General features: G+C 40.8%; 1 protein-coding gene across 7 annotated transcripts in view; it reads right to left on the bottom strand.

Moving 5' to 3' along the window:
• csrnp3 (cysteine-serine-rich nuclear protein 3) overlaps nucleotides 1–14,127 on the bottom strand; it is a 257,084-nt gene that overhangs the window by 34,829 nt on the left and 208,128 nt on the right. For all 7 annotated transcript variants that reach the window (XM_041201463.1, XM_041201461.1, XM_041201465.1 and 4 more), the window contains one exon: nucleotides 11,646–11,818. In XM_041201463.1, the coding sequence (XP_041057397.1) occupies nucleotides 11,646–11,793 (148 nt within the window). In that variant the 5' untranslated portion in view covers nucleotides 11,794–11,818. The remainder of the gene's footprint in view (nucleotides 1–11,645; nucleotides 11,819–14,127) is intronic.

The following is a 14,127-nucleotide window of genomic DNA, read 5'->3' as shown; positions in this document are numbered from 1 at the left end:
CTCACAAATTCAGCATCTTCAAATGGAAGGAAGATGTCAGATCATCTGTTAGGTTGATGATCAGTGGCATAACTTCCCAGCATAATAACAAGGCAACATCGAGGAAATTACTAGCCAATAGTGAGGTTCAATTTTTCCTGAGAAATCACGTCTGCGAGAATTGGCATGACTGTCAGTAAACAGTTGCAAAAAAAATTGGCCCAAATCTTTCAACCTTCGGATCGGCAGAGACTGGACATATGACTGGAGATGCTCGTCGCAACCTTACAAAGATCCTGATGCACTGACCTACATGGAAATTGCCCGAGAAGTTCCAACTTCCAATAAGAAGTACCCCTGCTCCCCGGGGCCTCCACAAATATTTACCTGAATAGTTACCCTGAAAATGTTAGGGATTAAAACCTAGTCGAACTCCTGAGTAACTAATGACCCCCCCCCGCAATCACTCACACTGACCCCAAGTAGCCCCAACCCAATCCGAATACTGCCTCCGACTCCACCCCGAATAGACTCCACCACCCACCTGCCTCCTTACTTACCCACTTGCCCATCCTACTTACCCCAGCCATTTACCTCACCATCCTACCCATGCTACCCCACTATCCATCCTACTCAATCACACACTCATCCATTCACTAACATTCAAATTGGACCTATAAATTTACCGCACGCCAGTTGGCACTGTAAAAAAGGGTCTTTGTCCTGTCTTGCCGCCAGCCTGCCCCCCAGTCCAAACTCTACTCCGTTGCAACAGAGCTCTCAGAGGGATGCTGCGCTCTGCATTTATGGGAAAGCCATGTTTTTGAAGGTCCCAGAAGAAATGCAGAGCAGTGTCGAGTTGGGGGAATTTTTGAGTGGAGCAACAATCCAATGATGATTGCTGCTCCACGGAAGATCTGGGCTATTACTTTGCCTATTCCTACTTAACTGAGGAGTTCTGTTTCCATTCTGCTCCAAAGGTCTTTCAGTGCTGGGGGAACCTGTGAGTAAACCAGTAAGTACAATTTAAAAAGGTAATAAGTAAGGTAAATCAAATCAGATACCATACCATGGAATGGGAACTGCTTAATGCTGACGAATTCTATGTAATTTGATACTGATAACTAAACATTCACATTTCTTTCAGATACGATGCGTATTTCTAAGAAATGGATCCTTGGCAAAGGCTCATGCAAATATATTCAAACATTCTAACCCTTCATAGTGTTTATATCTGATCCTGACATCTGCAATCACTTCAATTTTTGAAGCTAAGCAAGTTTTTAGTATACAAAATCACAAAATTGTTATGGTGCAGAGGGAGGCCATTCGGCCCATCATGTTGGCATAGGATCTCCAAATGAGCATTATGACTAAGTGCCATTCTCCTGCTTTTTTCCCCGTACCCTTGCATGTTGTTTCTATTTAAGTAATCATCCAATGCCATCTCGAATGCCTTGATTGAACCTGCCTCCACCACACTTCCAGGCAGTGCATTTTCCAAACTCGAACCACTCGCTGTGTGAAAACGTTTTCTCTCACATCATATTTGGTTATTTCGCAAATCACTTTAAATCAATGCCCTTTTGTTCCCGATCCTTTTGCGAGTGGGAACAGTTTCTCTCTATCTACTCTATCCTGCTCCCTGATAATTTTGAACACCTCTATCAAATCTCCTCTTAGCCTTCTCCTTGCCAAGGAAACAGTCCCAACCTCTCCAATCTATCTTCATAACTGAAGTTTCTCACCCCTGAAGCTGTCCTTTTAAACCTCTTCTGCACTCTCTCCAGTGTGATCACATCCTTCCTAAAATGTGGCGCCCAGAACTGTACATAATACTCCAGCTGAGGTCTAACTAGTGTCTTATATAAGCTCAGTATAAACTCCTTGCTCTTGTACTCTATGCCCCTATTAATAAAGCCCAGGACACTGTATGCTTTATTAAATGCTCTCTCCACCCATCTTGCCACCTCGATGGCCTATGCACATGCACACCCAGGTTTTTCTGCTCCTGCACCACCTTAAGAATTGTACCCTTTATTTTATAGTCTATTTTCTTCCTACCAAAATGCATCACCTCACACTTCTCAGCGTTGAACTTCATCTGCCATCCGTCTGCCCACTCCACCAATTTGTCTATGTCCTTTTGAAGTTCTATATTGTCCTCCTCACAGTTTACAATGCTTCCAAGTTTTGTATCATCCACAATATATACCATAAAAATATCCAGGGCCCTCACATTTGGATCATTTTTTCTGAGCACATATTCATGAAATTTTGAGATGTATTAACTAAAATTGAATGCTACCCACAACAGCAATACCGTAGAATTTTATAGATTCTCCCATTTCATATTAGATAGTTATATCCTGTGTTAGGGCGCTCTTCAGTCACTTCCCAAATTACAGATAATGCCTCAGAGCATAGAACAAGGTGGGAAAAAGGCGGCTACCGAGAATTAAAAAGGAAATAAAAATAAAAAGGAAGAATAAAGAAAGTCAAAGGCACAGTTAAAGAGAACTATTTTTAAGAGTCTCTTGAAAAAATGCACAGCCCCTTAAAAAGAACTCCCAGGTGTCTCAGCGACTTCCAGTTTCTTTCCTCCTGTTTCCACCTGCCATAATGCTGCTGTTTCCATCAACTTACTCAACAACTCTTCCATTTGCACTTTTTCCACTCTCATTCTTGCCTAAAGATGATGTCCTGAGGCCTTATTGAAGTTGGAGCTTGGGCCTCATCTATATGAAACCAGAGAGCAGTAGACACCAATTGGGTGTGGTCTTAAGAGTTTTAGTTGAGTCAGGTAGTTCCTGGGGGAGGATACAACTTAGATGATGAGTGGTGGGGGGGCAGTCCAGGCCTGCCCCGTTTTCCTTCGAGCCTTCAGCACACAGTAGCAGAACTCCCACCACAGGTGCTGCAGTGGCATGAGCTGCCCAGGCCCACTGGCCATTTTGTGATTTTCTTCCACCTCTTACAAATTCTGAGTTAAAAGGTATTTTTAAATTCTCATTTAATTTTTTATTGCTTTTCTACCCCCTCTGAAACTTGAGGTCTTTCAAGGTCCACTTCCATCTGCCTGGTGCATCTCTGCTTTCTTCAACCATCACCAGCTCTATCTCATTCCCACATCAGGGAATTACACTGTCCTCTTCCCCCAATCATGATATAATTCAACATGACTAAGTTCTAAGGCCTGGTGACTCCTCCTCACAGAAAATCTCATTCCTGCTATTGCTTTTAAAAGTGAAGGACTTGCAGACAGTTCTGACAAAAGCTGAGGGTATAGCAGTGAGTTTGTTTTTATTCTTTCATGGGATGTGGGCTTCACTGGCAAGGCCAGCATTTGTTGCTCATCCCTAATTGACCTTGGAGGTGAATGGCTTGCTAGGCTATTTCAGAGGACAGTTAAGAGTTAAACACGTTATCAGTCACATGTAGGACGTCAGATAGTGAGCCAGATGGGTTTTTACGACAATCAATAATAGTTTCATGGCATGTTACTCAGAGTAGCTTTTTAATTTCAGATTTATTAACTGAATTTAAATTCCACAAGCTGCCATGGTGTGATTTGAACCCACATGCCCACGGCATTTCACTGGGCGTCTGGATTATAAGTACATTACCATTATGCCACCTCTCCCCTCCCCCCAAAATACTCTGGAAAGTGGTACACTCCATGCAGAACGAAAGGTGGAGATTAGGTGGCACCATGGCACTGGGCTGAACTATGGCAGGATCTTGATGTTGGATCAAAGCTTACAGTGGAGGGGCAGAGGAAAATTCAGTCAAAGAGTGGAACAGTGCCAGCCATGAGAAGCAACAGTGGGAAAAGAGCAGACAGGGAAAGAGCAGACAGGGAAAGAGCAGACAGGATGCTAGATATCAAGCTCCAAAGTGGGTGAAGAATAACACCATGGTACCATCCATCTTGGTAACTGGAAGGTCTCAGAGATAAGCAAGGAACAGCATTACCTTTCTTGGAGAGCAAGCTTGGAAGACTCAATCAGGGCAAGGTAAAATGAAAAGCTGAGATTATTTATGACAGAAAACATGAATAATGGGCAAGACAGAAATAGCATGATAGGTATTGCATGATGAAAGAAAGCGGTTAAATGTTATTTTACCAGACATGTGTTCATATGGAAGGCAAAGTTTAATATATTATTGATCTGCTAAAAATCAGAATGGTAACAGAACTGTGCACAATGAATCAAGAGGAAGAAAGGAAGACCAGTACTTAACACTGAGCAAGGGCATAAATGTCAGTGGTAAGCTTGCCTCTCCTCTACCGGTTTGACCTACAGCCATTTGAGGTGGGTGGGCTGTTAAGTAGCTCAAGGTGTTACTGCCATCCCCAGCTGGGGAGGAAGCCCAGCCTCAGAGACCTCCTGGCCTATCAAATAGCTACCAGCTCTCCAGTCCCAGCAGCGCCACTGGGAGTGGTGGCCACTGGTGGAAATGCAATCAGTCCCCAATGGTAACTGTAAGTTAGGTGGGGTGGGGTGGGGGTGTGTGTGTGTGTGTGTGTGTGTGTGTGTGTGTGTGGTGGTGGTGGTGGTGGTGGAGGAAAGGGGGCATTATCACCAGGACCAGGTTGGCAGGCCCTGGCAAAGGGGCCATTGTGCACATGGCTGGATTGGATGGGTGGGGAGGAGGAATGTGAGGGGTGGGACCTTGAGGTAGGGCCTCTAATTGGCGCAAGGGGGCTTTAAAGGAGGTACACTCCTTCCACCCACTACCACATAGAACTTTAAGGGAGGCGATGGCATAGTGGTATTGTCACTGAGCTAGTATTCCAGAGACCCAGGGTAACACTCTGGGGACCCGGGTTTGAACCCTGCCACAGCAGATGGTGGAATTTGAGTTCAATAAAAATCTGGAATTAAAAGTCTAACGATGACCATGAAACCATTGTCAATTGTTGTAAAAACCCAGCTGGTTCTTTAGGGAAGGCAATCTGAGGTCCTTACCTGGTTTGGCTTACACGTGACTCTGGACCCACAGCCTCTCTTAAATGCCCTCTGAAATGGCCTAGCAAGCCACTCAGTTGTAACAACCGTTACAAAGTCACAAAAAAGGAATGAAAAGGAAGGAATACCCAGAGTAAGTGTCTTGTGTTGACAGAGACAGGAATCTAAGTCAAATATGTGTTTGTTGTTGGAGGTTTAGGCCAATATAGTCAGAATGATGACAAGAATGAAAAAAGGAATGAAAACGGATAGACCAACTGGCATCACAATCCTGTACCTACACCACATGGAATACAGCAGACCACCATCTTCTCTAGGGCAACAAGCAACAGGCAATAAATGCTGACCCAGCCAGCGAAGCCCACATCCCATGGATGAATTAAAAAAAAAATATTAAAAAAAGAAAGCTGTTAGGCTTCAGATTTGGTGCTGGAGTCCACCCACAGTGGCCATAATGCTTTAAGTGACCATATTAGGATCTCAATTGGCCCATGGATGGGCAGGCCTCCCGATGCCTCCCCAGCTGTAGATAGGCACCAGGAACCTTCCCTAGACTGGTGTAAAATTCAGCCAGAAGAAATTAAAGCATAGATAATTGTAAACTACAGATACAGGAATAACTGGAATGGAAAGGTGCTGCATAGGCTGAAAGGAAACAAGATAAAGGAACTGCATGAAATTGATGTGATTGCAGAACAATAAAGGAAGGTGAAGAAAAATACTTTCAAAAGCACAAGTTAAGAAAACATTGTAAGACTAGATCCTCAGCTCTGTGCTGTAATGTGAGCTCAGAATGTGGATTACATACTCTTCCACTTCATAATTTGAAGTTCACTTCATTACCATTAAATCATAATCACACACCTCCACTTTATGATATAGAATTTTGAAGAATACTGTACCGGGAAGGTCTTGTGCCGCAGCAGTAGCATCCCTATGTCTGGGCCAGAAGTTCTGGGTTCAAGTCCCACTTCAGGACTTAATGGCCACAGAAGGTGTGTTCACAGTGTGGTCAAACAGGTTGATAATCAGCCTGTAAATCTTTCCAATAAGCCTGATGGCAGGCGGTAAGAGTGGAATAGTTTCTTGGTCAGCCATACTGCAGTACTTTGCCAAGTAGTATAAATGTAATGACATTAATGAGAAAGTATCTGACTTCAGAAGGTCATTTAGTAGAATCAGTAGAAGTGGAAATTGGGAACAAAAAGAGTCAGAAAACATTGGTGAGAGTAGTTTATAGGCTCCCTAACAATAGTCATACCATTGGGCAAAGCATTAAACAAGAAATTATTGGAGCTAGTAACAAAAGAAATGTAATTATTATGGGGGGCTTTAACCTTCATATAGACAGGGCAACAAATTGACAAGAGTGATTGCAAAGATGAGTTTTGTAGAATATTTATGTGATGGTTTCTTGGGGCAATATGTTATGGAACTAACTAGGGATAAAGCTCTCTTAGATCTATTATTGTGTAATGAAGCAGGGTTAATTAGTAATGTCGTAGTAAGAGGTCCACTCGGAGGTAGCGATCCTAATATCAGTAAATTTCATGTTAAGTTTGAAAGTGACATACACCAATCGCAAATTAGAATCTTAAAGTTAAACAAAGCCAATTACATAGGTATAAGGGCAGAACTGGCTAAGGTTAATTGGGTAAATAGACTAAAAAGTATGGAGGTAAACCAACAGTGGAAACATTTAAAGAATCAATTCAAAATCTTCAACAAAAATACATTCCATTGAAAAACAAAAACTCAGCAAGAAAGACCCATTCGTGGTTCACTCAGGAAGTTACAGATAATATTAAATAAATTGAAGTGGCTTACAATGTTGCAAAAAAACAGGAGCAAGTCTGAGGATTGGGAGTGTTTTAGAAACCAGCAGAAGGCCACCAAAAAGTTGATAAAAAGGGAAAAAATAGAATGAGAGTAAACTAGTCAGAAATATCAAAAAATAACTGCAAGAGCTTTTAAAAGTATATAAAAAGGAACAGAGTAGCTAAATTAAACATTGGTCCCTCAGAAGCAGAGACAAGAGAAATTATCATAGGGAATAAAGAAACAGCAGAGGGATTGAAAAAATATTTTTGTCTGCCTTCACAGCAGAAGACACACGTTTCATACCAGAAATAAATGGTAACCTAGGAGTTAAAAGAGTGAGGAAATTAAGAAAATTATCAGCAGAGAAGAAGTATTAGAGAAACTTTGATAGCCTAAACTGTAGGGTTTTAAAAGAGAGAACTGCAGAGATAGTGGATGTGCTAGCTATGATTTTCCATAATTCCTCAGGTTCGGGAATGGTCCCATTAGATTGGAAATTGGCAAATGTTACAGCACTTTTCAAGAAAGGAGGGAGAGAGAAAACAGTGAACTACAGGCCTGTTAACCTAACATCAGTTGTTGGGAAAACACTGGGACTTATTAATGAAGTCTTAACATTGTACTTGCAAAAGCATAATGTGATTAGAACTAGTCAACATGGTTTTGCTAAGGGGAAATCCTATTTGACAAATTTATTAGAATTTTTTATGGATGTAACTAGTAGGGTAGATAAAGAGAACGAGTAAATGTAAAATACCTGGATTTCCAAAGGGCATTTGAAAAGGTGCCACACAAAACATTAATAGGCAAACTAAAGGCTCATGGAGTTGGGGGTAATATTTTAGCATGGATAGAGGATTGGTTCTTGGATAGAAAGCAGGGAGTGGGCATAAATGGGGCTGTTTCAAGTTGGCAGGTAATGAATAGTGAAGTGCCGCATGGATCAGCGCTGGAGCCTCAGTTATTTACAATCTATCTTATTGACTTAGATGAAAAGACAGAGAGTAATGTATTAAAGTTTGCTGATGATACCAAACTAGGTGGGAAGGTAAGCTGTTGGGAGGACACAGAGAGGCTGCAAAGGGATCCAACAGATTAAGTGAGTGGGCAACAAGATGGTAGATGGAGTATAATGTAGGGAAGTGTAAAGTTATTCACTTGGTCGTAAGAATAAAAAAGCAGAACATTTTTTAAAAAGGTGTGAGCTTTGTAAATGTTGATGTTCAAAGAGACTGGGTATGCTCATACAAGGGACGCTGAAAGTTGTCAGTTGCAGCAAGCAATTAGGAAGGCAAATGGCATGTTGGCCTTTATTGCCTAAGGATTGGAATACAAGAATAAAGAAGTCTTACTACAATTGTACAGGATTTTGGTGATGCCACATCTGGTATACTGAGTGCAGTTTTGATCTCCACATTTAAGAAAGGATATACTTGCATTGAGGCAGTATGGCAAAGGTTCACTAGCTTGGTCCCTGGGATGAGAGAATTGTCTTACGATGAGAAGCTGAGCAAACTGGGTCCACATTCTCTGGAGTTTAGAAGAATGAGAGGCGATCTCACTGAAACATACAAAATCTGAAGGGACTGGATAGGGTGAACGCTAGCAGATTATTTCCGCTGTTTGGAGAGTCTAAAACACAGGGACACAGTCTTAGGAGAAGGGGCCAATCATTTGGGACTGAAAGGAGAAGAAATTGCTTCACTTAAAGGGTTGTGAATCTTTGGAATTCTCTACCCCAGAGGGTTGTGGATGTTCCTTTGTTGAATACATTTAAGGTTGGGATAGACAGATTTTTGGTCTTTCAGACAATTAAGGGATATGGAGAGCAGGTGGAAAAAATGAAGCTGAAGCCCAGGATCAGCCATGATAATGTTGAATGGCGAAGCAGACTCGACAGGCTGTATGGTTTACTCCTGCACCTATTTCTTGTGTTCTAAGTGGTTGAAGTTATTTGTGCTAGCGTACCTTTAACCAGCCTCCTACACTGCTAGAAAATGCATGTAAATCATCTAAGTTTTTGTAGTATGAGAAGTCAATCACTAAACCAAAAGTTGTACCTCAATCGTTAAGTTCAAATCCCTTCCAAATATCAAATAGCTGTTTGTCACTACGTGAATGTAGTCTTATTTTTACTTTGCGCCAGGTGAGGGATGTTAATGCTGAGGAAACTTTTGTTTTTTTTTCCCATTTATGGGTTCCAATATCAGTACCAAATACTTCCAGACTGGGTAGGTATAGTAAAGATGTAGAAAACAACTTCCTCTACACATTATATTTTCATCTCCACATAAGTAGAGCACCTGCCCAAGTACACCAGTGATAATATTTTCACTTCCCAATACAGCTGCCCTTGTGACCACTCTTGCACTCAACTGTGTGCAGTCCTGTGCTATGAATTCATAACTAAACACTTGTGCCATTTAGCAACTGACTAGGAATGTGATGACAATGACTGCCAGTAAAGAGAGCATCCTAAGCTATTGACTTCTGCCTTTTCACAGACAGGTCTCACAGCTCTCTTTAAATTTTACTTACATCTTTAAACCGACAGCTATGCTGCTTTCACTATTTAGTTTAATTTATTTGTAATCATTTTTATGCATATAATACAAAGCTTTTCCACAAGCATAAATTCCTGGGTCTGGGGACATGGTTTTCAGACACACCACCATCAGGGGAGAGGGGGAATTCAATCCCATTAGAAATACAGCACTCCTAGGGGTGATCATAATGAAGATTTTGTGGTAAGAATAATGGTCATCAGTGTTCATCGTTATTATGGAGTAAATCAGACAGCAACTTCAGGCAGCACACGCAGTTAATTGGCAAAATAATGTTTGAGTTTCCCTGCTCCTCTACCAAATACCCATTACCTACCAAATACCCATTAAGCAGGCCAGAAAAAGTAGTTTGTCTATTCAAGTGTAGATTAATTTTTAACAGTGTGATATATCTTAATTTCTGCCAAATAACAACTCTCTTGCCACAGAAAAAAATAGTGAAGTCTCATTCCTTTAGATATTTAATTATTATTGGAAATTTAAAGTTTTTTTTTAAACTTTCTTTCTGTCTCTTAATCCCATCTTTCTTTCCTTGCTTTAATTTGCTTCCAGTAGCTGATTTGACATTGAATCAAATATTCTAACTTACACTTCCTGATTTAAATTTTGTGTCTCAGAAAGGATTCTTCATTCTAATTGGTTGAGGAGATAGGCCATTGCTTGTCCTGTTCACACTTGTCTCAGATCCCAAGGAGAAGGTGTTGAGCTGTTTTAGCTCTCTAATTACTGCTAGATGTAGTGCAAAAGACAATGAATGGCAAGCATCATTTGTTCACTGTTGACCACAGAGTCTGAGCCAATAGTCCTCAGGATGTGGACAACACTGACTGGGTACAGCCTTGTGATGGTAAAACTGGGCTTACGAGTGAGTGTTTCTTTTAGAATCAATAGGCTTTCTAAATTACTTTGGAGAGGATTAGGAATAAACCTCATAGCATGAGGCACATGTGCATCAGACGGAATATTGTGTCAAGTTCTCTCTCCTGCAGGTCAGTAGCAAGCCAGCAGCTTTCATAGACATTTTCCTGGTTCCAGCACAGAAATTACCATATTCATTAAATTTTATTTTGTATCTGAACTCTCAATCTCTTGAACACTAATCTAGTACCATCATCATGACATTACAATACCTAACCAACACAGAACTGAGGAATTAATGTCATTCACACCCTTAGCAATACTGGCAAATAGGACCCAACATGCAGCACTGGAGGGTCATTGGGCAATGATCATTTAAAACTTTCATCCTATTGTCATTTGTTAAAATTACTTTCTATGTGCTAACATTATTGATATTTGACTAATTGGATGTGTAACATATATCATTATTATGAAAAGGTGCCGATGTCCATTCAAAACCTCTAAATGAGCCTGAGCTCCAGAATTTGGATAGGGTCTGTGCTGCAGGCAGCACATGAGAAGAAGTTCTACAGCAACTCAGACTCATCCGCCTACCCCTAACCCTCCCCCCACCCACCCACTCAGGAATTTCAGGGTCTAAGTAGGTAATTTTACATTTTGGCAGTGGTATAAATTGGATTGGCTGCCCTTCATACACCTCCCCAGACCGTCCTTATTATTGAACACAATGGAAGGGAGAATTTGAGAGTTGTAAAATGATCATTTAACACTGTTTCACACTATTGTCATTAGTTAAAATTACCTATGTGCCTACATTATTGATGTTTGACCAATCAGATGTGGATCATATTAAAAACAAGTAGTTCCGTCCATGAGACAGGTGGCAGACATGCCATGCCACCACTTATGAAAGCAAATTTTCATTTGCTTAGATGATGCAATATAGTCTCTCCATACTCCATAATACATATAATTCAGAATCATACAATTTATGACACTAAAGGAGACAATTTAGCCCATTTGCACCAATGCCAGCTTATGTAAAAGCTACCCACTTAGTCCCAATCCCATCCTTAAAATGTTTTTGTCTCAATACATGAGATTGTGTCAGAAAGTCAGCTGGGGCAAATTACCCCAGCAAGAGCCAATTGTAGGAGGCTGCAGAGTGCCCTCATGACTTGAGTAACCAGAAGTCACTGGCTATGAACATCACATGGGTCCTAACATGAACTTTCCATCAACTTTCTTGAATAATAGATTCAGTGGCTTTGATTTAACTGCCCCTGCCTGTCAGGAAACAAGCAGAGTGAGAGGACAGTTAAAATGAGGCCAGACACTTACTCACACTGATCCTTTGCAACTATATTGCAACTTGGCAACTGCTAAATAGATGTAATTTCAGTTGTATCCTCATCATAATATTGAAAATTTAAAGAAATACACTTACGAGTAAAATGGCTAGAAGTGGATGGGTTCACACTGTCACCACTCTCTGCGCTTTCACTTTCAGAGATTTCATCATCCGACTCCCTTATAGAGGAACACGGTGAGGCTCCTTCAACATCTTCAAACTTTCTCTTCAAAATCCCACTCATGGTGTTCTCAAATTATTAACAGCAACTGTAACAAAATGTATATTTAGTTGAATAATGTTTCTCACTTTCCATTAAAAACACTAAACTCATAGCTGATTGTAACTGGAATGTTGGAGGCTCTAGTTGTTAATAAAGAACAATTAAGACTGAAATAACCCATACATTTCTCAATTACAGGACAAATTAAAATTAAATAAGTTTATTTTCAAAATTATTGATCTGCTCTTATGCCATCAATTTTTCAGATATGTAACTGAAGTAAAGTTCATTAATGTAGGTTTTGACACATGTAGCACTGATCTTTGCTCCTTATTCTGGTTTTAGATTCCATAATTAGCAAACACTGCAGGTTAAATGCAAAGGTCAGCAGTATGAGCGTACAAATTGTACGCAACTATTCTCGATTCCCTGTGCGAAAAGTTAAAGCTCTTAAAAACGATTGGAGCAGTAAGCAATTATTCCTATAAGAAGACATCTAGTGCTCTGAGGAGAAATGTATTTGGTTTTGAGGTCTTGCCCATTTTTTGTCTATACCCAGGAACTCCTGATTATTCTTTGGTGGGTTCACACAAGCATGCACAAAAGCAAAATAGGTGGTTGTTTTTGTATCACAAGAGCATGCGTTGGGTTGAATCATAAAAAATGGATTTCATTCTGTCACTGACAATTAGTTTATGATTGGACACATTTGGACAAGGAGCTGATTTGTGTCCTATACTATAATTACAAGAGTTTTACTTAAAAAAAACACTAAGTTGTACTAATAATTAAATGATTATGTCTGCCATTATTGGCTTGGTTTTAAGTAACCTTCCACATATTGCTTACTGTGCAGCGAAAGCTATTCCAGGTCTGAGCTAAGCTGTTTAAAGTGCTTGTGTGCTCATAAATCCCAAAATAAAATGGGATTGTTCAATGCTTTTTTTGAAGCTAAACATTTTGACTAAATTGTTTACTTCAAGCCTCTCAATGTTCTTTACAGTTTTCAAAATAAAAGTTTTCAATCACTCAAATCTATATGTAGGATTTTTGAAATACTTTTAGCATGCATATAATCTGCACTAGGGTAATTACAACCTACCCCTCGTAGTAGTAAACTGACATGATCAGATCAGCTACCTAACTTCCACAGCACCTGATTTTACTTTCCATGGACTAAATACTTCATTAAGAAAAAGGGTAAATTATGCTTCATTAAATTATAATTCATTAAATGAATTGTTTGTACAGTAGCGAGACAGCAAAATATAAGGTTTATATGAATATGTTTTTATTCGTTCACAGGATGCGGGCTTTGCTGGCTGGGCCAGCATTTATTGCCCATCACTTGAGAAGGTGGTGGTGAGCTGCCTTCTTGAACTGCTGCCGTCCATGTGGTGTAGGTACATCCACAGTGCTATTAGGAAGGGAGTTCCAGGATTTTGACCCAGCAACAGTGAAGTCAGGGCAATATATTTCCAAATCAGGATGCCGAGTGACTTGGAGAAAAACTTCTAAGTGGTGGCATTCCCATCTATCTGCTGCCCTTGTCCTTCTAGGTGGTAGTGGTCATTGGTTTGGAAGGTGCTGTCAAGGGAGCCTTGGTGAATTCCTGCAGTGCATCTTATAAATGGTACACCCTGCTGGGGTGCATCGGTGATGGAGGAGTGAATGCTTGTGGATGGGGTGCCAATTAAGCGGGTTGTTTTGTCCTGGACAGTGTCAAGCTTCTTGAGTGTTGTCAGAACTGCACTCATCCAGGCAATGGGGAGTATTCCATCATACTCCTGACATGTGCCTTGTATGGTGGACAGGTTTTGGGGAGTCAGGAGGTGAATTACTCAATGTAGGATTCCTAGCCTTTGAACAGCTCTTGCAACTACAGTATTTGTATGGCTAGTCCAGTTCAGTTTCTGGTCAATGGTAACCCCCAGAACGTTGATAGTGGGGGGTTCAGTGATGGTAATGCCATTTTTGGAGATGGTCATTGCCTGGCACTTGTGTGTGGTGTGAATGTTACTTGTCACTTGTCAGCCCAAGCCTGGGTATTGTCCAGGTCTTGCTGCATTTGGACATAGGCTGCTTCAGTATCTGAGGAGTTGCAAATGGTGCTGAACATTGCACAATCAACAACAAATATCCCCACTTCTGACCTTATGGTGGAAGGAAGGTCATTGATGAAGCAGCTGAAGGAGCCAAGGATACTACCCTGAGAAACTCCTGCAGTGATGTCCTGGAGCTAAGATACTGACTTCCAACAACTACAACCATCTTCCTTTGTGCTAACTATCCTCCAACCAGCAGAGAGTTTTCCCCCGATTCCCATTGACTCTAGTTTTGCTAGGGCTCCTTGAT

This window comes from Carcharodon carcharias, chromosome 12 (genome assembly GCF_017639515.1).
Source record: "Carcharodon carcharias isolate sCarCar2 chromosome 12, sCarCar2.pri, whole genome shotgun sequence".
In the NCBI taxonomy this organism is placed as follows: domain Eukaryota; kingdom Metazoa; phylum Chordata; class Chondrichthyes; order Lamniformes; family Lamnidae; genus Carcharodon; species Carcharodon carcharias.
Note: the sequence above shows the minus strand (reverse complement) of the source record. Positions and strands in the feature narration are given on the sequence as shown.